At 36.0% G+C, this 24,595-nt stretch overlaps 1 protein-coding gene across 1 annotated transcript in view; it reads left to right on the forward strand.

Moving 5' to 3' along the window:
- Nucleotides 1-511: 511 nt before the first annotated feature.
- LOC131077327 (bifunctional nitrilase/nitrile hydratase NIT4A) overlaps nucleotides 512-24,595 on the forward strand; it is an 84,309-nt gene continuing 60,225 nt past the window's right edge. Inside the window, exons 1-2 of the mRNA XM_058014805.2 lie at nucleotides 512-980; nucleotides 14,663-14,842. Coding sequence (XP_057870788.1) covers nucleotides 872-980; nucleotides 14,663-14,842 — 289 coding nt within the window. The 5' untranslated portion in view covers nucleotides 512-871. The remainder of the gene's footprint in view (nucleotides 981-14,662; nucleotides 14,843-24,595) is intronic.

The following is a 24,595-nucleotide window of genomic DNA, read 5'->3' on the forward strand; positions in this document are numbered from 1 at the left end:
CACAAGGGAGTCACCTTCTACCACAAATTTTTTCATTCCCAATGTTTTAATGACAACTTAACCTTGAATTAATTCTTCTTATTTCACCATGTTATTGGTGCCAAGAAATTTAGAACCCTTTCATAGAAAAGATCCATGATCATCTTTAATGATGAAACCCACTCAACACATCCAAAATCGCTTCTTAATGCACCATAAAAATGAAAGTTAAACAAATTCATATGAATTGATGTTGATACCACATTGCTTCTAATATTATAGTTATCTATTTACCTATTAACAAAAAAACACTATATTTATACAAATAAAAAATATATAACACGATAAAGGCTACAAGTGAATCATTACATATGAATATTAGAAATCATTGAATTATTATAATATTAATAATATTAATTAAATTTTTCTTTAAAATTATATTAAAACTACAAATTAATAAAAAAATTAGAATATCCATTCAATTAAACTACTTCATCCATTAAAATATTAGATTTGATCCTTGATTCTCTTTATGGACCATCAACTCCACGAGCAATCGAAGACCACTCAGAGAAGAACAGCTTAAATAAATTAAAAAAAAAAAAACTAGCGATTGGTTAGAAGGATGGAGAAATGGAAATCGACTTCTGGCTGAGGAATCCCAAGAGAATTGCACTGGCGGCTTTTCTGTTGTGTACAGGAATTGGCTGTACAACAGTGGGCATTCATCTGTCGTATAAACACATCGCCCCTCAGCAGGAGCGTATTAAGAAGCGCAGCGACTTCGTCAGGGAGCGCCTCAGAGCACGCCGCTCTGGCTACTAAGAAGTTCACCCCTCTTTCAATTCTTCCATATCATTTGTTATCTGGAAAAACGTCCATCATACAAGCCATGTCTGAGAACGAAATAGAAATGGCGTCAGAGTCTCCTACACCCAGGACCATCAGAGCCACTGTCGTTCAAGCTTCAACTATTTTCTACGACACGCCTGCCACTCTTGGTATGTTATATTGTTTGCTTTGCCCCTCAATTTGTTTTTTCCCCTAAATAAGGTGGTGGCCTGTTTCACAGCCTACACAAAGAGAAGGGGAATGCTATACATTTCCTTACATGGAATATTCAAATTTGTACCTCTTTGGGTTTAATCCTTTCAGACAGCTTGTGTTATCAAGCTTTCGTGATTTCCTCCAAGCCCGTTGTATTTAGCTTATTTTCGTTGACCTAATGGTAAAGGCTTTTGTACTTCAAAATGGAAGTATCAGGTTCGAATCTGGATAGGGTAAATGAAAAACAATCTTGTTGAGGGCAGGTTTGAACATTTCACTAAAAGGTAAGCTAATGAATGAATTAATGATTTTTATGAGACCCAATGGTCTATGGGTTTTAAGTTATCTTCAAACTCTTTTTGATGTTGGATTTTCTACTATGAACTTTGACTAGGAAGTTAGCATTGTGGTTAATCCCAGCTTCATTGAATAAATGGTAAATGTTGTCAACCTTCAAGCTGTTTTTATATATGAGTATAGATATCCTCATAAACTGTGTATTCCATCATAAAGTGTCATTCCATATCCACTAGTCCCTGATTACAGAATATGCAAGTTCTCTCTTCCCAGACTTCCTTGAGAATCTTCTACTTATAGTTCTTACATCTAAGATGATTTGATCCAGGTTTTAATTGTACAATCAACACCTTTGCCTTTTCTTTAATAACTGTCCTTAAATATATTTTTTCACCATGGTTTCCGTTGGGTTGAACTCTTTGATGTAGTATGCTTTTTTGCACCCAATCTATTTTGTCCACATGGCAGTCCCGCTACATTTTTTTTTACTCTTTCATTGGTTTTAGGACATTAATGCAAATTGATGTCCCACTTGCTCATCCAATTTTTGTTCTATTCATCCAAGTTTTCTTCCTATGATCTAGAATCTCCTTCACAGCTATTTTGGACCAACAATAGTTATGCCAACCGAATTATTGCTGATGCCTCCAATGGAAAAGTTCTTGCTGCAACAAAAGTGGATAAACAATCCTTTTGTAGAATGTTTGCACAATAGAGTCCCATATATTAAATTGGTTTCTTGTTTGATCTTAACACAAGAGACTGCCTTTATCTTTTTATTTTTTATTTAAGTAACATTGCAATCACCTTGGTTTAATAAATAAAGATTTATTCATACAGACCACTGTAAGACACGTTTTTTTTTAATTTAAAATTTTATAGGTTTCCCTTGAAAATGCACTCGAAAACGACTTGATAGGTTGGGTTGAATTTTCTGGAGGTTCTAGGTTCGAACTAAGTCTTTATTTTTGAAATGTTTAGGAACATTTATTTGAGTTGGTGCTAGATGTTGCAACGTTTTCACACATCGCCCCATTGCAAATGGGGACCCCCACTTTTTGCTTGGTAGTGTTGTTGTCTTAGCTTAGTTGTCTAGCTTGGCAATAATTTTGGTGTTATAAACTTTTGCTTGTGAGAAGATGAAGTGCTTTGATTGTTAGGATGTGATTAAGACAACATCTTGTACTAAGATGAGCAAACAACCTTGAGCTCCTTTTTGTTAGAGTGCTTAAGTGTTGGATAGGGGTGAAGAGCTTCATTGAAAGATGATTCATAGTGCAACCCATAGGCTGAGTAATGAGATAGTTTTTGTAAATGATAAACAACTTTGAAAGCACGTGAAAGTGCTTCAAGGGATGAAGTTGAGGGAAATACAAAAGAGTACAAGTTAGTTTTCCTTGGATTTTTGAGAGGAAATTCAAGGATGAAACCTTGACAATGATAGAGTCAACCTCAAGAAAGGATGAAGTCCAAATGTTTTAGTGATTCCATGAGTGCCCAAAATCCACGACTGGAGAAAATCCACGACTATGAAGTGAGGCAGTGACTTTTATCCTTAACATGCTAGAATGACTTGGATGTTCACTGGGTCAATAAGTGAAGGTGGCGAAATGCAGTGTTGCCCTCCAAATCCACATTCGAGAGGTGATGATTGATCAACTGAGATTGACTGCTCAATGAAGGTGATTCGAGGTCTAAGTAATGAAATGAAGAAGGAATAACAAACTCATTCAATCCTTGACTCGAAGAATGAAGATCAACATGGTCAAGGAAACTAATTGAACAAGTATTGGAGTTTGCAAGTTTGAATAATGATGAACCATCCATGGACTCAAGGAATCTATGCTTCACCAAAATTGTCCATGAGTGGAGAAAATCCATGACCAGCTAAAATCCACAACTTTAGAGGTTTGATTGAGGCACATATTTGGAAGATGATGAGCTATGACAAGTTGGCCCCTTTAAAGACAAAACGTTCCAAATTCAAATTCAAAATACACATTGAAAGGTCGGACTCTTTAGAATATGAAGGGTTGTGACTCATGATGCAGCGCCTATATAAGATAGGGTGAGCATTTCATTTGCTCATCAATCCAATTTGATTCAATCAGTTCTAACAAAATCAGATCAATAGGAGGCAGATATGAGTTTGATCATCAACAAAAAGTGAATTGCAAACAACATCAAAGGCAAACTCCAAATAAAACAAGCGAATTTTATCAAGCAGTAAGGCAACATAGATCAGGTTGCCATTGAAAGCAACTTCTTCAGCAGTGAGGGTGGCGGATTTCCATCAGCAAAGAATCATCTTCATCACACCTGAAAGTGCAGATCAGACCCAAAACCATGCGTTTCCAGATCTGAAAAAAAAAAATTCCGAGTTTGAAATATCATTTCCAGACCTGTATCAACTTTTCCATATTTAAAATATGCATTTCTAGATTGGGGAAGGTTTTAAAAAAGAAAAGCATGATTCTTGTGGAATATTGTTCATTTCTGGTGTCTTGATTCAAAATTTTGTTCTTTTTCAGGTTAGAGTCCAACAATGAGGAACGTGGAGCATGAAGGTGAAGGATCAAACATTTGCAAGGAGAAGATCAACACATTCAAGTAAAGGATGGATTCACACGTATTAAAGAGGCATCACTTCAAGGATTCAACCACTACATGGGGATAGCGCTACAAACAACATGGAGGAGTTCAAGTCAAAGACAAGTAAGGTAGGATGCAAGGGGTTGATATCACAACATGAAAGAGGACTTCATCACATGAGAGAAGATCAAGGAACGCTTCAGCAAGGTAAAGAAGAGATCACACTCACGCACACAAGGAAGAGGTGACGTTGCTCTACACCCTACAAACATCAAGATATTAAAGGAAATTTATGCAAATATCTTTCGAAAAGGCTAAGTAATGTTGAATATCAAGAGATATTGCTCAATCACACCACCTTGTGATGAGTTACAAGGAGCAAGCTGAGGTGGTGTCTAGTCATCTTCAACCCAATCACATCATTCCAAGTCAAAGCGTCCAGAGTCAATGTACTTGACTCATCCAACGAGGAGGATAACTACCCTATGTGGAGGCACAAAGTTCAATGTACTTGACCTCATCATTCATTGGTGCAAATTTAATATTGGACATGTGCCCCAAAATGTAATCAAATCATTGGTCAAGTATCAAATGTAACTCAATGTTAGTTGTAACTAACCCTAACTTGGGTTTTATCTTGTAATCTTGGCCATTGATTTGGATTTAATATTGGCCGTTCATTTGTAAAGGGTGTGAGATTTTGCCAAGATCAAGAGGCAATGGAAAGCACAAATAAGAGAGACAAAATATATGATAGAAATAAACTGTATTCTATCAAGATGAAAATACTGATCAACTGGATCATCAATCGTTCAATTACATACAATGAATATGAGCCTGCTTATATAGGCAAGACTATATGGATATGTGAGCACACAAACATGACATGTGGCTCAATAAGAAACAAGGGTAGGTAGGAAATAGGTGTGGGTAGGTAGGATAAACAATATAATATTCCACATGAGGTGGATCACCCACTAAATGTGGAGTGTAACAACAAGATCACACCATAAAAGGTGGAAATTCTCCTACACACACTATCCCAATGTGGCACAAACACCCAAGTGTCTCATACCCAAACTACTATGAAATGCATTTTCTAAGTAAACTTAAGTAAGGTGTAATAATATCCATGATGAATAATTATTTACACCAACACCCCCCCTTAAGTGCAACTTAGGGGAATGCACTTAAGTCTACAATGCAACTAAGCAATGCAAGATGGGTCCCGGCTGCCATGTTAGGTACCCATGTACAAATGCAAATGCATGAAAACCAATGCAAGGAAATATCTCACAAAGCGGGGAAAGAGAGAAAAACCCAATGGGAAAAAACCCTCCCCCAAAAGAGAGATGAAAACTAGATACAAAGAATTCTCATAGAAGTATGTGAAGAAAAAAACCCCATGTGAGGAAAAAGTCCCCCCCATATGAGAGAAGAAGAAGAGAGACTAGGAAGCCCCCCCTCAATGTGGAATCTGCACCAATGATAGAAGCTCGAAGATGAATGAAGAAACTGCTCCATGAACGTCGAACCACATTCCTCCCCTTAGGAAGAAACAAAACCAAAGGTGGATCCAAAAAGTCCCCCCAACCATGAAGGGAAGATGAAGCAAAAATATTTATGATGAAAGGAATCTCTGAAAACTGCTCAAGTGTCCCCATGTCGATGCTGAAAGGTACCCCCTCCAAAGGTGGTAAACTGTGCCACACTGCTGAAAAAGGCACTCCAAGATCTAGTGGAGATGAATGTAGAACAATATCCAAAGACTCATATGTCTCCTCAAAAGATAAAGAGACCTCCTCCAAGTGTTGTACAAAAGTATCCACAATCATGTCAACCTCTAAAGATTGATCATGTAGAGAATGCACAAGAGGGTCAGAGTGATCCCTCGCAACAATCAAAGAAGGATCATCTTCATCAAAGAGAAGATGAATGTCATCAATGGTGTCTCCCAAATCTGCAATGTAGGAGTCCACAAACAAATCTGCAATGTCTATCAAGTAGGCATCCCAATCAACTTAAGCTAGAAGACATGAAATATCCTGCTGCACTGAATCATAAGAAGGCAAAACTGTTTCACTAGATGCATCATCAGGTGCAATAGGTGGTGTGATATCAATAGAAGGAGATGAAATGCAAGGCTCAAGAACGGGGTCACATGTGAGAATCCCCAAGTTCAAATGCCCAAAGTTCTCCTCAAAATCTGAATCATCAACATAGGAAGAATCAATCTTATCAATAGGACCAAAATCTGAAAAAGAGTACAACCGAGATGCATGATCAACCATCCCAGTCGCAATGATAGCTCCACTCTCCAAGTCTCTAATGATAATTGAATCAGGTGTGAATTCCATAGTTTTCCTAGTTGCCCCATGTGTGATTTGATAGATGGAAAGAAGATTATTTGTCAAGTGGGGTACACACAACACATCATTGAAGGAGTTATCCCCAATGGCAATAGATCCTTTCCCAATCACATCCATGTATGTATGATTCCCATTAAAATCTGTGGCATGTGGCAAGGCTCAAATGTAGAAAACATAGACTGCGAAGATGCCATATGATGAGAAACCCCTGAATCTAGAAGCCATCTCCCTGAATCATGACTTGTAGTAGCACAAAGAGCTTGTCCCTTTCCTTTATCTGCCCCAAAAGAGTGATCCTTTCCTTTATCCTTGGAAGAAGAAGTCGATGTAGACATTCTAGAAGGTAGGTTGATTCTATTCTTCTCAAGAAGATTCTTCAACTCATCAATATCCTTCTTATAACAATGATGTTCATCATGTCCTGACTTCTTGCAATATCCACAAAAAAGATTGTCCTTATAAGATTTCCTCTTAGGTGAGAATGGTGAATCACCTTGTTGTGGAGAGAAAGATTGTGCTCCATCTTGTTGTGGTTTTGACTTAAGTTGCTTTTGATTCTTGCATTTTCCTTGATTGCTTTGATTCCCTTTATTAGCCACCAAAGCTTGTGACTTTGTAGATTTGAGAATCCCCATTGTGGTCAACTTATATTGCTCAAGTATCAACATCTCCGTGAATGAATCAAATGAGGGAGAAGTGTATGAGGAACCTTGAGCTAACCTATGGGTGTGAAAGCTAGATACAAAGGCTGCATACTCTGAAGGAAGCTTGTCCAACAAGTTATAAACCAATTGAGCATCCTTTTTGTCAATTCCACAATCCTTTAGCTTTGCTCTTAGCTCAGTTGCTTTTGTGATATAATCTTGGATTGTATCAAAATCCTTGGGATCCAAAGTTGTGAGTTCACTATCAAGCTTGTAGCCCTTAATCTCATCAACTTGACCATACAATTTCTTAAAAATATCCCAAGCCTCTTTAATTGTAGTACACTTATCAATGTGAAAAATGAGGTCATCTGATACATACTTTCTAAGAGTTCCAAGTGCCATAGCATTCTTAGTAAGCCATTCAATTTGAGTATTAGGATCAGCCTTAGGATCAGGTGGTGCTGTAATAGTTTCATTTACATAATGAATGTGTCCTTTTTCCATTAGTTTACTCCATGCCTTAATTTTCCATGATGCATAATTATGAGGAGTTAAAAGTGGAAATTTAGGAGAACCCATAGCACCAAAATGAAAAAACACAAGATAGAGAGAGGCACAATCACACAAGACACCCCCCCAAAATACTCAATCAAGAAATCCCCCCAAAATGGTGATTTTGGCACTTTATACTTAGTGCGTATACAATGGGCCACTTGCAAAACAAGGCAAAGTGGATTTCTGATTTCAATTTACAACTTCTCAAAATGAGATCTAAGAGACTTCAACAAATACTGCTAGTGATCTAAACTGAGATCCAAGCAAAATACAAGTACCAAATATGCCAAAAATAGCCAAATACTGAAAGTACAATTTTTACATAAAATCACTGCAAACAGATGGCAGATTATGAAAGTAGATGAAAAAATATGCACTTTCAAAAAAAATGGCACCTGAAAAGGAGTCCATATGAGCCCAAACTAAGCCTCCAAAGTTGTAAAAGTCGGGATTTCGCGATTTTTGAAAAACCTATATCCGAAAATCAAAAAAATTCTGCACCACTGTATAGATCACTAAATTCTATCCCAAAACAAAAAAATTTGCTCGAAAAAACGAGTCCAGATGAGTGAGATATCGCTATTTGAAAATTGCCTGCAAAATTATAATTTTTGGAAAATTTCTGCCGCAGCGTCAAACTTCAAATGCCTCTAGATTTGGCCTCCGAAGTCCGATTTTGATGAAACAAAAGGCAAAAATGACTTTCTTGGACCTCCTAAATCCAATGGTAACCTCATATTTGACCCATCAAGCTTCAATAATAACCTGCAATAGAAATCTCCAAAATACACAACCCCAAATAGCATCAAATTTCTCTCAATTAGCAAACCAATGACACTCTAATGGCTCTGATACCATGTGAGATTTTGCCAAGATCAAAAGGCAATGGAAAGCACAAATAAGAGAGACAAAATATATGATAGAAATAAACTGTATTCTATCAAGATGAAAATACTGATCAACTGGATCATCAATCGTTCAATTACATACAATGAATATGAGCCTGCTTATATAGGCAAGACTATATGGATATGTGAGCACACAAACATGACATGTGACTCAATAAGAAACAAGGGTAGGTAGGAAATAGGTGTGGGTAGGTAGGATAAACAATATAATATTCCACATGAGGTGGATCACCCACTGAATGTGGAGTGTAACAACAAGATCACACCATAAAAGGTGGAAATTCTCCTACACACACTATCCCAATGTGGCACAAACACCCAAGTGTGTCATACCCAAACTACTATGAAATGCATTTCCTAAGTAAACTTAAGTAAGGTGTAATAATATCCATGATGAATAATTATTTACACCAACAAAGGGAAGTCTATAAAAGGCTTGCTCTCCTTAGTTGTAAAGGTTAATAGACATTAGAAGGTAGTTAGAAGTAGCGAGAGAGTAGGAGGAAAAGGCAGAAATTGTTGCCAAGGCATGTAAATAAATACTTGTTCATTGAATTTATGGTGAATAGTGGTATTTCATCTACATATTGCATGGTTTCTTGTTATATCCTCGAATTTAGTTAAAGTTCATTGATTATGATGGAGAAGTGTAATGATTTTTGATGAATCCTTCTGTTCATACGATTTACACCTTGTTGATTACAAGTTGTAGTGCATGGTTAGTATGAACCTAATCATTATGATGGCTAAGTTAGATTGTGAGTACTTCATTTGGATTGCGCCAGTATTGGGTGTTTGAATGGATTGTTTACAATATGAAGATCTTTCACTACATTAAGATATTGCACTCTTTCTATGGCGTTGCAAACTATCTCTGGTTAAGTAGAAAGTAAAATTATGGAGGATTTGTCTATCAAAGCATCAATCATTATTGTCATTGATCTTAGTAGTGTAGTCTTTCTAAACCCTTATCCTTTTTTCTTTCAAGTCAATTAGATCTCAATTTCCAATAGAGTTCAAGTATAAACATAAGCCCCCTTGTGATTCCAGCAAAATCATATCAATTTGACTGAGTCTATCCACAATATAAAGTCAAGACTTGACTATCGGAACCTTGGAGTCGTCTTGTTTGATCACATAGTTTAGCATCTGAGAGGTCTTTGTTCAAGAGAGGATAGAATACAATATTTTATTCTGTGTTGCATGGTGTCATAAAAATATATCAATAGAATTGGTGCTAAGAGGAGGGCACAAACGTGAATAGATGAACTCTAGATCCTATTAATTTATATTTGTGGGAGTAATCTCAATCTTTTTTTACCCTCCATGCTCAATAGAATTGGTGCTAGAAGGAGGGCCTAACAATGAATGAGCACTTGAATGAATACATGAATAGTTGATGCCGGAGCTTATCAAGTCATATTTTGAAGCAATCGCCAACACAATTTGCACAAGAAAGGAAGGTGATCGTTGGACTATCAATTGGATTTGCAAAGGAAGGAAGACATTTGATGTTCAAATCTTTCATGGGTGGAACCAGTACGAGCTTTCAAGTTACATTCTAAAATTGCTAGATCTCTCTTATTTCAAAAATCCAAAAAAGTAGAAAAGTTGAAAAAAAAAGTGAAAATTAAAAAATCCAAATAAAAAAAATCAGAAAATTCAAAAGGAAAGATTTCTCAATGGAGAGGCAACAACATCACCAAGATGATCAACAAGTTGATATCTTTCAACTTTGGTGGACTTTGAATGCGCAACTTCGTCCATGCAGTACCAGGGAATTGTAGAATCCATGAGACAACCCAACATGATGAATTGCATTGTTTAACTTTTTTGTCAAGAGTGGAGCTAGCACTACAAGGAAAGATCTTCCTTTAGGAAATTCCAAAACCGGAAGAAGCTAATAATTTCAGTGTTCTAGAAAGTAATGACACATTCACAAGGTTCAGGGGGATAACTGAAAATCAATTATGTCTTGATGATGACTATGTTTAGAAAACATATTGCTACCTTTGTGGTGTAGGATTCACAACAAGCTTCATTTGGAATTCACTTGCTCATTGCGACAAGAGGCAATCAGTCAAGTCAAATGTCATTATGGAATACCTGAGTCATCACAGACAAAATTTGGACAACCTATCTTGGAGCTGATGAATATAAGTGAACAAAAGAAGAGTACAATGCAACATCATTGGGCAATGAAGGTAGTACAATTGAGCTTGACAATCAATCTGCTATTATGGAGAACAAATTTGCACACCTTGTGCCCAAGGAAGGATGTAGTGAGGTAGAGAATGTTCAAACAAAAGAAGTAGTGACAAGTGATGATCAAGGTGTTAATTCGGCAATCAAGGAAGAAAGTGATTCACATCCATTGCAAGAAGAGGAGTTCCTTGATGAATTTTCATTCATGCTACAAAAGGAGATTCTTGAGAATGAATTGCAAGAAATTTCAATTGTCCTTGGAGAGGAAGATAAACAAATTGACATGCTGAATGAAGAACTACAAATTATTACAAGTGAGCCCAAGTATGAAGAACAATTTGAGAGGGTGCTGAAAGACATTAACACCACAATGCTATTTGAAGAGGCATTGAAAGATCTCATGGAGGAAGTACAAGAGGAGTCATTTCCAAAATTGTTTCAAGACAAGCAAGTTGCTGCGAGAGGCATGATTCATTATCAACTTAGACCTCTCGATGCATTACTAGATGAATTGCAAGCTGATAGCACGATTCAACTTGATGATCAATGTGTTGCGGTGAGTGATAGCTTCGCATACCTTGCACCTAAGTAAGAAGGCAGTTAGAAGTAGTGGTAGAGTAGGAGAAGGCAACAATAGTTGCCAAGGCATGTAAATAAACATACTTTTTCATTGAATTTATGGTGAATAGTGGTGTTTCTTCTACATATTGCATAGTTTCTTGTTGTATCCTCAAATTTAGTTAAAGTTCATTGATTAGATGGAGAAGTGTAATAATATTTGATTAATCCTTCGGTTCATACCATTTACACCTTGTTGATTGCAAGTTGTAGTGCATGGTTAGTCTGAACTTAATCATTATTGTGGCTAAGTTTGATTGTGAATACTTCATTTGGATTGCACTAGCATTGGGTGTTTGAATGGATTGTTTACAATATGAAGATCTTTCACTACCTTAGGAGAATGCACTCTTTCTATACCATTGTGAGCTATCTCTAGTTAAGTAGAAAGTAGTATCATGAAGGATTTGTCTATCAAAGCATCATTCATTATTGTTGTTGTCCTAAAAAGTTAGGAGTTAGCGTAGATTTTCTAAACCCTTCCTCTTTTTATCCTTTTTTTCAAATCAAGTCAATTTAGGAGAAAGCATCACAAGATTGCAATATCGTATGATCAAGTTCCAATCACATTGAAGACATTCTAATTGGAGTTTAAGTATAAACGTAAGTCCCCTTGTGATTCCAGCAAAATCACATCAACACATTGAGTCTATCCATGTATAAAGTCAAGACCTAACTATCGGAACCTTGGAGTCATCTCGTTTGATCAAACAATGAAGCATCCAAGAGGTCTTTGTTCAAGGGAGGATAGAATACTTAGTATTTTATTTTGTGTTGCATAATGTCATAAAAAACACATCAATAGGTTGAATATCTTCTAAGAAGCATTTATGTGCCAAATATTCTCTAGAATTCTCTGCTGTTGTATATACTCTTGAAGAGCATTGACTCTAGGCATTGTATCGTAATTGTTGGTGCTGCTGATAATACAACCGAGTCTGGCTTTTGGAGTGTGGGTTTTTTCTCAAAACTGTTTTCCCATGTATATTTGGTGTTGTGGTTTTATTTGTTAAATCTGATTTTATATGTGTTTATCTAATCTGCAATAGGTTAAAGTTTGTAAGAATTTTCCTGCATCATCTCTCTTGTTAGATTTAGCATTTGGAAGTGTTATTCCGCACTTTGGCTTCCTTTCACATTTCCCCCAAGTCCCCAAGTCTCAAAAATGTCCATTTCCTAAAAACATGGGTTTTTTTTTTGTTATGCCTCCGCCATTATCATAAATACCCCTAATAAGACATCATTATGCTTTTATCCTTAATTAAGGAATACAATAAAAGAAGGTAATGAATAAAATAAAGTTTATATTCAAAGATCTCCCCCATCCCCTAATCAGCAATTTATTTAAGCATAATGATATTTATCTTTAACAAGTCCTAAGCAGAATCGGTTCCAAGAAGAGTCACGTTTAGATGAAGGGGCAGTGATGAATTAAGAAGAGACACATCATTTCTAAAGGATGGCACACTTGGTAAAAGAGGTGATTCTCCATCCTTTCTTGAGGATTATATAAGGCAGACCAACGATTGAAGAAGAAGCATCAAATAAGATAATTCTTGACCTTAATAAAGGCTTTCGTTCTTTTAACTTTTCAACCATTTTCTTGTAGGTACCAACTATTAAGCTCACATGCTCAACATAAATCATAAATTAGTAAACTAACACAACATTATTATGTAACTAACTAACACTTTGGATCATAAACTTAAAAAATACCCTTAATCTAAAGGCTCCCAAAAAATGATCTGGAGCATCCATCAATCTACTTCATCTTGCCACTTTGTAAACTCGATCCCCTATCTCCTAATACTAATCAATCAGTGTTGACCCTTGTATGTATCCTCTTGATGCCTGACCCCTTGCATCACATTACTCAGTGAGCATCACCTTCCATTTCTATACATCCATTTCCTTTCACTGCCTCTTGAGTAAATGCCTTCTAGAAGGAAAATTTCAATGAGCTATGCCACCTTCCTTTACAGTCCCCAAGTCGTTGGGAATTGTCATAAGGGGGAGGATGGTGATTAAATGCCTTCTACCATGGAAATCTCAATGAGATTTACCACCTTCCTCTAGAGCCTCCAAGTAGTGTTATAAGGGGATGTTAGAGTTATACCACCTCCCTTTAAAGCCCATTGCATTTCCTATAATTTTGAAGTACAAAAAAATTAGCCTAAATTCAACATAAATTACTATAAGTCAGCATAAATTTAGTCTAAATTTTATGTAATTCAACATAAATTACTATAAGTCAGTTTAAATTGAATATAACCTAATAATCTTATTCCCAAAAATAGGTCAAAAACAGAAAAACAATGTGTATAAAAAAACAGTGAATTCCTAAAAAAATAAGCATAAATGAACAAAAATTGGTGATGAATCCAATTTTTTGGAAGTAAATTTCAAAATATTACCAAGTTTTAGAAAATTATGAATTGTTTTTAAGTTTTAACCTACTTGCTAGATTTTAGCAGCTAAAACGAATTTAAATGCTTTAAAAAAATATTGTATATTTACTAATCCACCATTGAAATTCTTCAAATTTACCCTTCAAATTTGCCTACAAATCCCTCCAATTAGCTCCAAAGGATGCAAGAGTTCTGTGTACGAAGTGTGAGGAGTGTGGCTAGATTGATAAAGGAAAAAAATGTGTTTTTTGAGTGTTTTCACCGAGTTTTTGGCAAGTACTCACCAAAAAACCATGAGTACTCATCAGAAACTCAACGAGTCAACACACAAGTTTTATGGTGAGTAACTTGCCAGTACTTTCTGAGTTTGCCAATTGTGCTTATAATAACATATGGTGAGTTTTCTTTCTATGTTGGACTGATTTTTTATTTATCAATGGTGAAAGTAAAAATCTTATATTTTCTATGGCTTCCTTCCTCTTTTCCATCTTCCTCCTCTTTGAAGCCTTCCTTGAGGTTTTCCAGAAATCTGTTGGCCAGGTCCCCATGTTCTGGAAACCGCATATTGATTAGTTGCTTTGGTGTGCTGTAGTCCTCTGCGCAATTCCATAAGAAAGTTTTCATTTCATTTTCATTTTTCTCATCATCTCTAAAACAATATCCTTATGGCATCATGATATAAATTGAATAGTTTATTTGATTATGTGCTTTTAGATCTGACTATTGGTAGGTAGGAATGTGGTTGGATGGTTGCAGTGGTGTTTTTAATTGCTTCAAGTGGCATTGCTCTTTTACAAAGTGAACAGAATAATTTCAATATTTGGCAACTACAGTTTAGTTTCTTGATTTTTTATCAGATAAAATCAAAGAACTAAACAGTAAACATTTATTTTGTTTTGAGAGTTGTGTATATATTATAACGTTTGTCTGCGAATATGGAACTTGAAATTCTCAATGTTCCATATATTTTCTCAAAACTGTTCCCTACATTTGGTTTATATTTACTGGCTTTTAATTATTGTTAATCTTGAGGGCAGATAAAGCAGAAAGATTGATAGCAGAAGGGGCTGCTTATGGGTCTCAATTGCTTGTGTTTCCTGAAGCATTTATTGGAGGCTATCCTAGAGGATCAAATTTTGGAGTTATAATTGGTAATCGCTCTCTGAAAGGACGGGAGGAGTTCCGGAAATATCATGCTTCTGCTATTGATGTACCAGGTACATTTTTCTGTATCCTTTTTTTTAACTTAATGAGGAAATATTTTGGCTAATGCATACATTACCTGTGTGTGAAAGTGTACCATAAGTTGTGGAAAGTGAACTTCCAATTGTGTAAATAGTTTTTTACAATATATGTATTTCGTATCAACTTTTTGAAAAGTAGATGTTATGAATCTGGGGAAAGTTGTGGACAACCTGTGATCAATTTGAGGAGAGATACTATTCAACTGCTGTTTGTCCACCTACTTGAATCTGTAACTGAGTGCAAAACTTGTGATTTCCTGCTTGATAGTCAGGACTCGGGTATGAATCATCAAAATAATTCTTCTTCTTACATTGCCTTACCAAGACTATGACAAACTGTTCTCAGCAGTATCTCTTAATCAAATTAATGGTTTTGCAGATTCACATGTTAACGTTTCTCTTCCGAAACTAGTTATATTCAGTTTAAAAATATGAATTTTGTTGACTTAATTGCTATACAGGTGTTTGTGTCATACCCCCGTCTGAAACCCTAGAAGCAGCAATCAACAAACCAATCGCAACATGGTTAAATACCTCAACCTGGATGATGCATGGAATGGTAAAGGGCCAACTAGGGCAGAAATAAGTTAAGGCCGACCTATATTAATGACAGCAAATCTCTAATAAAAAATATATAATAAAATAAATTGCTCGTGACTATAAAAAGGGCTGATTGAGTTTCTGTGTTCTGCTAGGGCCGACCCTCATTATGGAGCGCCCAGCTTTGGGCAAGGGTTTTTAATTAATAAAAATATATATATATCTTCAAGCTGGCCAACCTGTTTCAAAAGGTCACGACTTTTGGTATGTATGGGGTATAAAAGGAAGGACCTTGGAGGTCATTTATCATAGATTTTCAATGGCACATCTCTCCATTTAGAGCAGACTAGAAGCAGGAAGAAGAGCAGATAAAGAAGCTCTTAAGGAATATCTTTCCATTCATTAGCAGACTTATAAGCAGATCATAAGAAGATATATGAGCAGATCTTGAGAAGGTTTATGAGCAGATCCTAAGAAGATATACAAGCAGTTCTAGAAGATGATTTATAGCAGATCTATATGCTGAACAAGGACAGATCTGATATAAGTGAAATTGTATTCAGTCCTACAACCATTGTGTACTACACCAATGATTTTATATATATATCGGCCAGATGTAAAGTTGGAGGAAATAAGATAGGGAGATGCGGTTCACTGGCTCCCCCAAACTAAGTAGATCACCCCAAGGGATGGAATTGGCCATAGTTGGATGTTTTTGCCGCTTGTGGACCCAGAGGCTAATAGATTACCCCAAGGGATGAAGCTGACCATAGTCGGACCGTACTGCCACATGTGGGCCAAAAGGCAAATAGATTTCCCAAAGGGATGGAACTGGTCATAGTTGGACGTTCCTGCCGCTTGTGGGATACGAGGCGAGTTGCCATGATTGTATGTTGCGTGCTCTCGGGCTTTGTTGGGCTGGGCAGTCTACTGGCGCTCTTTTGAGTTTTTCCTACCTAACCAAACTATGATTGGTTATAGGATAGTTGTCTATGTTGGAATTGTTAGTTTTTGGCACAAACAGGTTAATCTCAACTCGGGGACATTGCAAGTGGTATCAGAGCATTGATCCTACCAGCCTGCAGGGTAAAAATAAATCAATGGATGCATTCTAGTCATGAGAAGGAATCTAACAATACTTGTATTTGTGTATGCTTCATGTTTGGTTCATACCTGATGTGTTTTCAGCATGACTACTCCATGTGGGTCTATGATCACACTATGCTTAACAGTTACGAAAATGCTCAATATAAGTGTAATGTCCCCTTCACAATTTGCCCTAAATCGCAATTGTAACAATTTTGGGTTAGGGTTATGTCTTACCAAATAAATATCTTTTTAATGATGCAATCTTGGATTTGAATCCCGCAATCACAACATGAACAACATATGCAAATATGCACAATATATGTTTAATCATTAGGATTAAGCAATTACATCATATTCATAGATTATCAATAATGCAAACATATTAGGGTTTGGGAGAAGGGACATGATGGGTCTGCCCGAAGCCATTTCTACACCAAGCCCAAGAACAGATGTCTACCATAGCCCTCTTGTTTGGCGGCTTGTATCTGCTTTTCCCATCAATGTCTCATCTCCCTAGAGACACTTGCCATCTTGTGGAATTTGAGCGGGGGTGTCATATCCGCACCATGACACCTATACCTGTGCCATATTTAATAAGAGAAGATTGTTTTGGAACAAGACTTCACAATCTTCTGAAGACCAACTCGACCCCCTTTGCAAGATAATTAATGAATCTATTAATCTTGATACAAGTACATATTAATTGCCGATTATAATGGTGTGCAAGTCCAACGAATACACAATAATTATGATGATTGATGAAGGTAACAAACACATTTAAAAGAGACAGTGGTAGAGATCATTATAAGGCAGCGACTGTAATACATCATTTGACATCATTAGAAAGAGTGCTATGCAAGGAGTATAATGCAGTGTTGCACTATTAACAAGAAGTGTGATCTTACTGGGAGCGATTTTATTATAATCACCAAATGATGCGATTTTAGTGTATTTATCAATAGCTGCGATTTAATTATAATTAGTAATGCTTTTTATAAGGTGTGGTTTAAGGTAAGGAAAGGGATGCAATGAGAAGACACATCTCATCAATGCTCAAAGGGTACGACTCTTTGATAAGTACATATATAAATTACAATGGGAGGAATATATTAGAAAATCATCAACCAAGAGAACAGTTGCCGATATAAGGGATCAGACTTTTAGATATACAATCATTACACATTTTACCAATAATTTGGTATGAAGACTAAATGTCTATGGCATTGAAGGAGAAAGGAAGAAAAGACGTGGAGTCTATATAAAAGAGGAAATCTGAATTAAATATTATCAGTATCAGAAGAGCAGAATGGTATGCTGTATCGTACTCGTGATCATATGCTGGATTCTTTTATGTTATGTCTGCATTCTATCAAGAATAACGAGTATATATATAAGTATAATATAAGTTGTTATAGATTCTGGTTTGAATATATATAAAAAAGTATTGTCAATAAGATTTGCATTTGTTAATAATAATAGATCAGATTTATACTTAGTTTCATTTATGTACATATACATTCATAATACATGAAAGACTATTATAGTAATGGCCTAGTCTTTAATCATTCGCTATTGCCTTTGAGAGGATAGATTGCTGTGTGTACAGAGAGGCATAGTAAATCCTCACAAGATAGGTAAGCCCAAGATGGGGTATGGACAAAGTCCTGAAACCTTGAGGGAGCCTACTTGTAGACTGTTTTCCAAGCGCCCTATGACAGTAAATCCCCATCCTTCATTAGGGTTTGGAAAGAAGGATGGGGCCTAAATATAATAATTATTGATTGTATTATGAATAATTAATCGTTATCTAGTTTTAATAATCTGATTGAAGGCATGGTAAGTGTGGTGATACATGGTTTAATTAAGATTGATTGGCTTATTCCTAGTAGGGGGCATTAGAGGGGGTCGTAAGTGGGTTACTTGGCTCTCTACGTAAGTGCCCTCTGATCCTAGGAGCCATTATGGTCCACTCTAGAACGTTCTACTTAGCCTTGTATACCCCTCTTGCTTACACCGCAGGCCCTTCCTATAGGATGGGTTTCAGGAAATCAAGCATATCTTGTATTCTATTATATAATCATACTCTTAAGCATTGTCTAATATGCATAAGCAACAAGTATGTATATACCACCAGCGGTTGTGAGAACATAGAGTGCTGAGAAGGGCAGATCTGAAAATAATATCAAACTGTTGTTTTAAGCCTGATCCAAAGATTAATTCCTTTGATGTATTTGCTGTTGGATGACTAGAGCTTTGATCTGAAATTTCTTTATTTTCTTATTATTTCTTCTTCGATCTATTGAATATCTTCTTTGGTGTGATTCTGCTTGAGTGTTTTCTTCCTGCCTTCATTCCATATCCTTTTATGCTATCATATTAGACACATCTCCTGGAAAAGAGACATCCATTTAAAGGGTTATGCCTCCTCATTGTTGTCTTATCAGATTTGCACTTCTTATTTAATTCAGATCTGCACTTCTGATTCCCTTTCATATTCCCCCCTCAAATGAGGTTCTCTTCTCACTTTTATATCTCATGTTTGAGGGAGCCAACTTTTCATTTCATGTCTTTTGACCATTCATTAACTTCATTAAATTTTAATTATATTTAATTATATTCTTTTGTATTTTAATTTAATTTTAATTTATTATTATTATAATTATTATTTTTTATTAAATTCTATTTCAAAGTGGGGACATTATAGTTCGCCCCACCCAACATTGTTTGTCCTCAAGCAATGATCACGGTGTGTTTAAAACGACTTCCTATATGAAATGGCTTTGGAAACACGTGGAATAAACATGCTGGAAACACATCAGGTACGAACCAAATGCGGAGCATACACATAAAAACATGAAGCATACACATGGATATATGCAAACACAGAGCATACATGCGAATACACGTATTGTTAGTTTCCTTCTCATTGACTAGAATGATTCATTGATTCATCTTTACCTTGCAGGATGACATGATCATGCTTTGATACCCTTTATAATGTCCCCTTCCCAATTTGCTCTAGAATTTGCCCTAAAATCACAATTGTAACAATTTTGGGTTAGGGTTACATCTTACCAAATAAATATCTCTTTAATGATGCAATCCTGGATTTGAATCCTACAATCACAACATGAACATATGCAAATATACACATATATATGTTTAATCATTAGGATTAGGCAATTACATCATATTCATAGATTATCAATAATGCAAGCATATTAGGGTTTGGGAGAAGGGACATGATGGGTCCGCTCAAAGCCATTTCTACACCAAGCCCAAGAATGGATGTCTACCACAACCCTCTTGCTTGGCGACTTGTATTTGCTTTCCTCATCAATGTTTCATCTCCCTAAAGACAGTTGCCATCTTGTGGAATTTGGGTGGGGGTTGTAAGTGGGTTACTTTTCTCTCTACATAAGTGTCCTTTGGTCGTAGGACCCATTACGTCAACTCTAGAATGGCCTACTTACTTAGCCTTGTATACCCCTTTTGCTTACACCCCAGGCCCTTCCTACAGGATGGGTTTCAGACAATCAAGCATATCCTGTATTATATCATATATTCATACACTTAAGCATTATCAATTATGCACAAGCAACATGTACATATATACCACTAGTGGTTGTGATGGCATAGAGTGCTGAGTAGGGCATATCTGAAAATAATATCAAACTGCTGGTTTAAGCCTGATCCAAAGATTAATTCCTTTGATGTATTTGCTGTTGTATGACCAGAGGTTTGATCTGAAATTCCTTTGTTCCTTTATCAGAATTATTTCTTCTTCGATCTGTTGAATGTCTTCTTTGGTGTGATTTTGCATGTGTGTTTCCTTCCCCCCTTCATTCCATATCCTTTTATGCTATCCTATTTTATTGAGACACATCTCTTGGAAAAGAGACATCCATTTAAAGGGTCATGCCTCCTCATTGTTGTCTTATCAGACTTGCACTTCTTATTTAAATCAGATCTGCACATTTGATTCCCTTCCGTATTCACCCCTCAAATGAGATTCTCTTCTCACTTTAATATCTCCTGTTCGAGGGAGTCACAACTTTTCATTTCATGCCTTTTGACCATTCAGTAACTTAATTAAATTTTAATTATATTTAATTATATTCTTTTATATTTTAATTTATATTTTATTTATTATTATTATTATTAAATTCTATTTCAAAGTGGGGACATTACGATGAGATCTCTATTTGTATTACCATTTCACCCTAGATAGCTATTCTACGTATGGTCTATCATCAATCAAGAGAGACTCCTTGACTGGGCTAGAATCTAAGAATAATGAAATTGGACCAAAAAGACATAAATTCACTTTAGAAAAGCACATTGCTTTTAAGGTCATAGATGTGTGTTATGCTACTAATCCTCATCTAAAGACTCACCCTTGCTTTGACTCACAAAGATATCCAAGGAGCAAACATATGAGTTATGACCAACCTAATCATTTTTTTTTGCAAGTACGAGCCGGCCTTAATCCTTCTCTCTGGAAGATGAGAGAAAACTTGTCTTAAAAATTTACAAACATTACAAATTCAAAACACCTTGGTTAAGATATTCAAATTAACAACTTATGATAATCAGAGTAGCGCAGCAGACATGATTTATGTGATTAATTTTCATTGAAGGGAAGTTGCAAAGGTCAAGCCACCTTCCTATTAAGAAATCAACTAAATCATCTCAATTTAAATATTGCTCGAGGACCGGCAATTTTGGGAAGGGTGGACTGTCATGCCCCCGTCTGAAATCTTAGACGTAGCAATCAACAAGCCAATCGCAACATGATTAAATACCTAGACCTGGGCAATGCATGGCATGGTAAAGGGCTGACTAGGGCAGAAATAAGTTAAGGCCAATCTATATTGATGACAATGAATTGCTAATAAAAAATATATAATAAAATAAATTGCTTGACTATAAAAAGGGCCGACTAAGTTTATGTGTTTTGGTAGTGCCGACCCCCATTATGGAGCGCCAAGCTTTGGGCAAAGGTTTTTAATTAATAATATATATATATCTTCAAGCTGGCCGACCTGTTTGACCTGTTTCAAAAGGTCACAACTTTTGGCATGTATGAGGTATAAAAGGAAGGACTTTGGAGGTCATTTATCATAGATTTTCAATGGCACATCTCTCCATTTAGAGCAGACTAAATGCAGGAAGAAGAGCAGATAAAGAAGCTCTTAGAGAATATCTTTCCATTCATTAGCAGACTTATAAGCAGATCAGAAATTATTGAAATCAGTTTTTATGAGCAGATTTTAAGGAAGTGTAGAAGTAGATCTTAAGAAGATATATGAGCAGATCTTGAGAAGGTTTATGAGTAGATCTCGAGAAGATATGCAAACAGTTCTAGAAGATGATTTATAGCAGACCTATATGCTGAACAAGGACAGATCTGATATAAGTGAAATCAGATTCAGGCATACAACCATTGTGTATTACATCATACATGACACCAATGATTTGATCATATATATATATATATATTTATATATAATCAGCCAGATATTACATCATACATGACACCAATGATTTGATCATATATATATATATAATCAGCCAGATGTAAAGTTGGAGGGAGGAAATAAAAGATAGGGAGATGCTGTTCACTGGCTCCCCCGAACTAAGTAGACCACCCCAAGGGATGGAACTGGCCATAGTTAGATGTTCTTGCTGCTTGTGGGCCAAAAGGTGAATAGATTTCCCCGAGGGATGGAACTTGTCATAGCTGGACATTCTTGCCGCTTGTGGGATAAGAGGTGAGTTGCCATGATTGGATGTTGCGCGATCTCGGGTTTAGGTGGGTTGGGCAGTTTATTGGCACCCTTTCGAGTTTTTCCTACTGAACCAAACTATGATTGGTTATGTGGATAGTCGGCTATGTTGGAATTGTTAGTTTTTGGCACAAACAGGTTAATCTCAATTTGGGGACATTACAGTTTGATAAAATTTGAGGGAGCCTGATGGTGAAGATGTTCTCCGTACTGGAGGTCACATGTTCAAGTATGAGGCGGGTAGGGCTGTATGTTAATGAACAGTATATATGGTAAACAGAAAAAACAATCTCCTCGTGGAATGGTGGCATAAGGGGGTCTCATACACCAATTTGGTGTCTCACTTGGTAGTGACCTAACAAAGTTCCTTTACGTTTACCTCTTACAATTTCTCTTGCATCGTCCCTATTGTAATTTGTCTACCTTACTCAAGACTGCTCGACCATTCATTTGTAAAAAGTCTTTGCCATCTAGGAGCTCTTTGTCACAGAATACACTATTTGTAGTCTTCCCATTAAAAGAATAAACTTTGGGTAATTCATGTTTACTTCAGATGAACTAATTTATGGTTCAAAATATTAAAATTTTTTCCAATCAACTTCGGTGATTTAAGGTTCAAGTTGTAATAAGCAGCTTCATTTTGCCTTTTTTTAAAATTGTTTTACAATGCATTTGAGTTGCCAAATAAAGTACAGATAATAAAGTACTTTTTAATATGTAATATCCCCATTTTAGCTAGTTAACGGATGAGGTGTCGTTAGCCCATTTTGCTTGGATCTCGAGGGCTAACCACGATTTTGCAAGGACTGGTGAGGGATTTGGCCTAGGCAATTCCAATTTCAGGCCAATCGGAGGTGTTTTGTTTTGGCAGAGTTTCCAGATACTTACTATTTATAGTAAGTCAGCTGTGGCTTAGTGGCTAGAAATATTTGAAGCATTTTTGGATGTCAGTATTTCGGTGCATTTAATTCTTCATCGGGTTTGCCAATTTAATGAGCCATAAATTAATTCAGCAATTAAATTAAAGTTTCTAAAGTTAAATTTAAATATTAAACTTTATTGATTAATAAATGCTGGGACTAATGTTTAAAGGGAAAAAATTAAAAGTTCCCTCTCAATTAGGAGACATAAGGGGATATTATTATTTTATCATAACATTCTTTTATCCCACATTTATAGTGTATTGGTAAATGTGCCCAAATGAAGATATAAATAAGAGCTTTAAATGCTGATGGAGTTATCTTGGGAAAAGTGTTTATTGGGAATGGTATTTCTGGAATAGTTCTGGAAATTTCTTGGCTCTTGAGGACAAAATCCCTCTTGGGTAACGTTTCCTACACCTGAATAAGTTCAGGCCTGGGAAATCTAAAAACAAATTCGCAGAGATTGAATATTGGAAGTTGATAACTGCTCAAGCTCGTTCGGAAGGGTAAAATCAACTACCATCCTCTTGGATGTGGCAACAGCAAGGGATTAGCAGCTGAAGTGTGAATGCAGAGGTTCAAGATTATAGACTGGCCGTGGAAGCTCAGTGTGGCCGCCACCCTCCATGTGTGCTGTAGATCATTAGTGGCTAGGAAAGACTTGTTTTGGCTGCCGTAGTGGAAGACAGTATCGACCAGCAATTTTAAGTGTGGAGTACTGTCACTGAGTTGGACGTGAGGATCAGGTTGCCATGGCTGATTATATGGTGTGTATGCTGGGTAGTGCTGGGCATGTAATGTGTGCCTTGGCGCTAAAGACTGTATCTAGAAGACTAGCTGAGTAGGGTGATCAGCTCATCCTGGAATGGTATGAATAGTAAGATAGTTTCTATTGTTTCATGTTCGAATTACCTTGTATTTGGAGTATTAGATGGACAGTAAATTTATTATTCACTGCTGTAGATGTCTTATAATAATCTATATCAGCATGTATAAACAGTGATTCTGTGTTCTGTAAAAACGGCATGTTTTGCAATGTTTACAAATTGTGGTCTTTCTTGAAATATATTAAATATATATAATGTCAACAACTGGACGTACATCAACTGTTTGACAAAAATGTCATGTCCTCTCCTTGATCGTTATATATATATCCTAAATGAAGCAATTATTATTATTGATTAATATAATAATTACCAACGAATGATTATTTGAAATTTATTTATTTATTAAATATTATTTTTTAATTAATATTAATTACTAATAATATTCTTGAAATATTTAAATAAAAATAAATTAATATTATATTATAAACATAATTTATATATTATAAACATAATTTATATATTATAAATTTTAAACATAATTTACATATTCTTAATTAT

The sequence above is a fragment of the Cryptomeria japonica genome, chromosome 11 (genome assembly GCF_030272615.1).
Source record: "Cryptomeria japonica chromosome 11, Sugi_1.0, whole genome shotgun sequence".
Taxonomy (NCBI): Eukaryota; Viridiplantae; Streptophyta; class Pinopsida; order Cupressales; family Cupressaceae; genus Cryptomeria; species Cryptomeria japonica.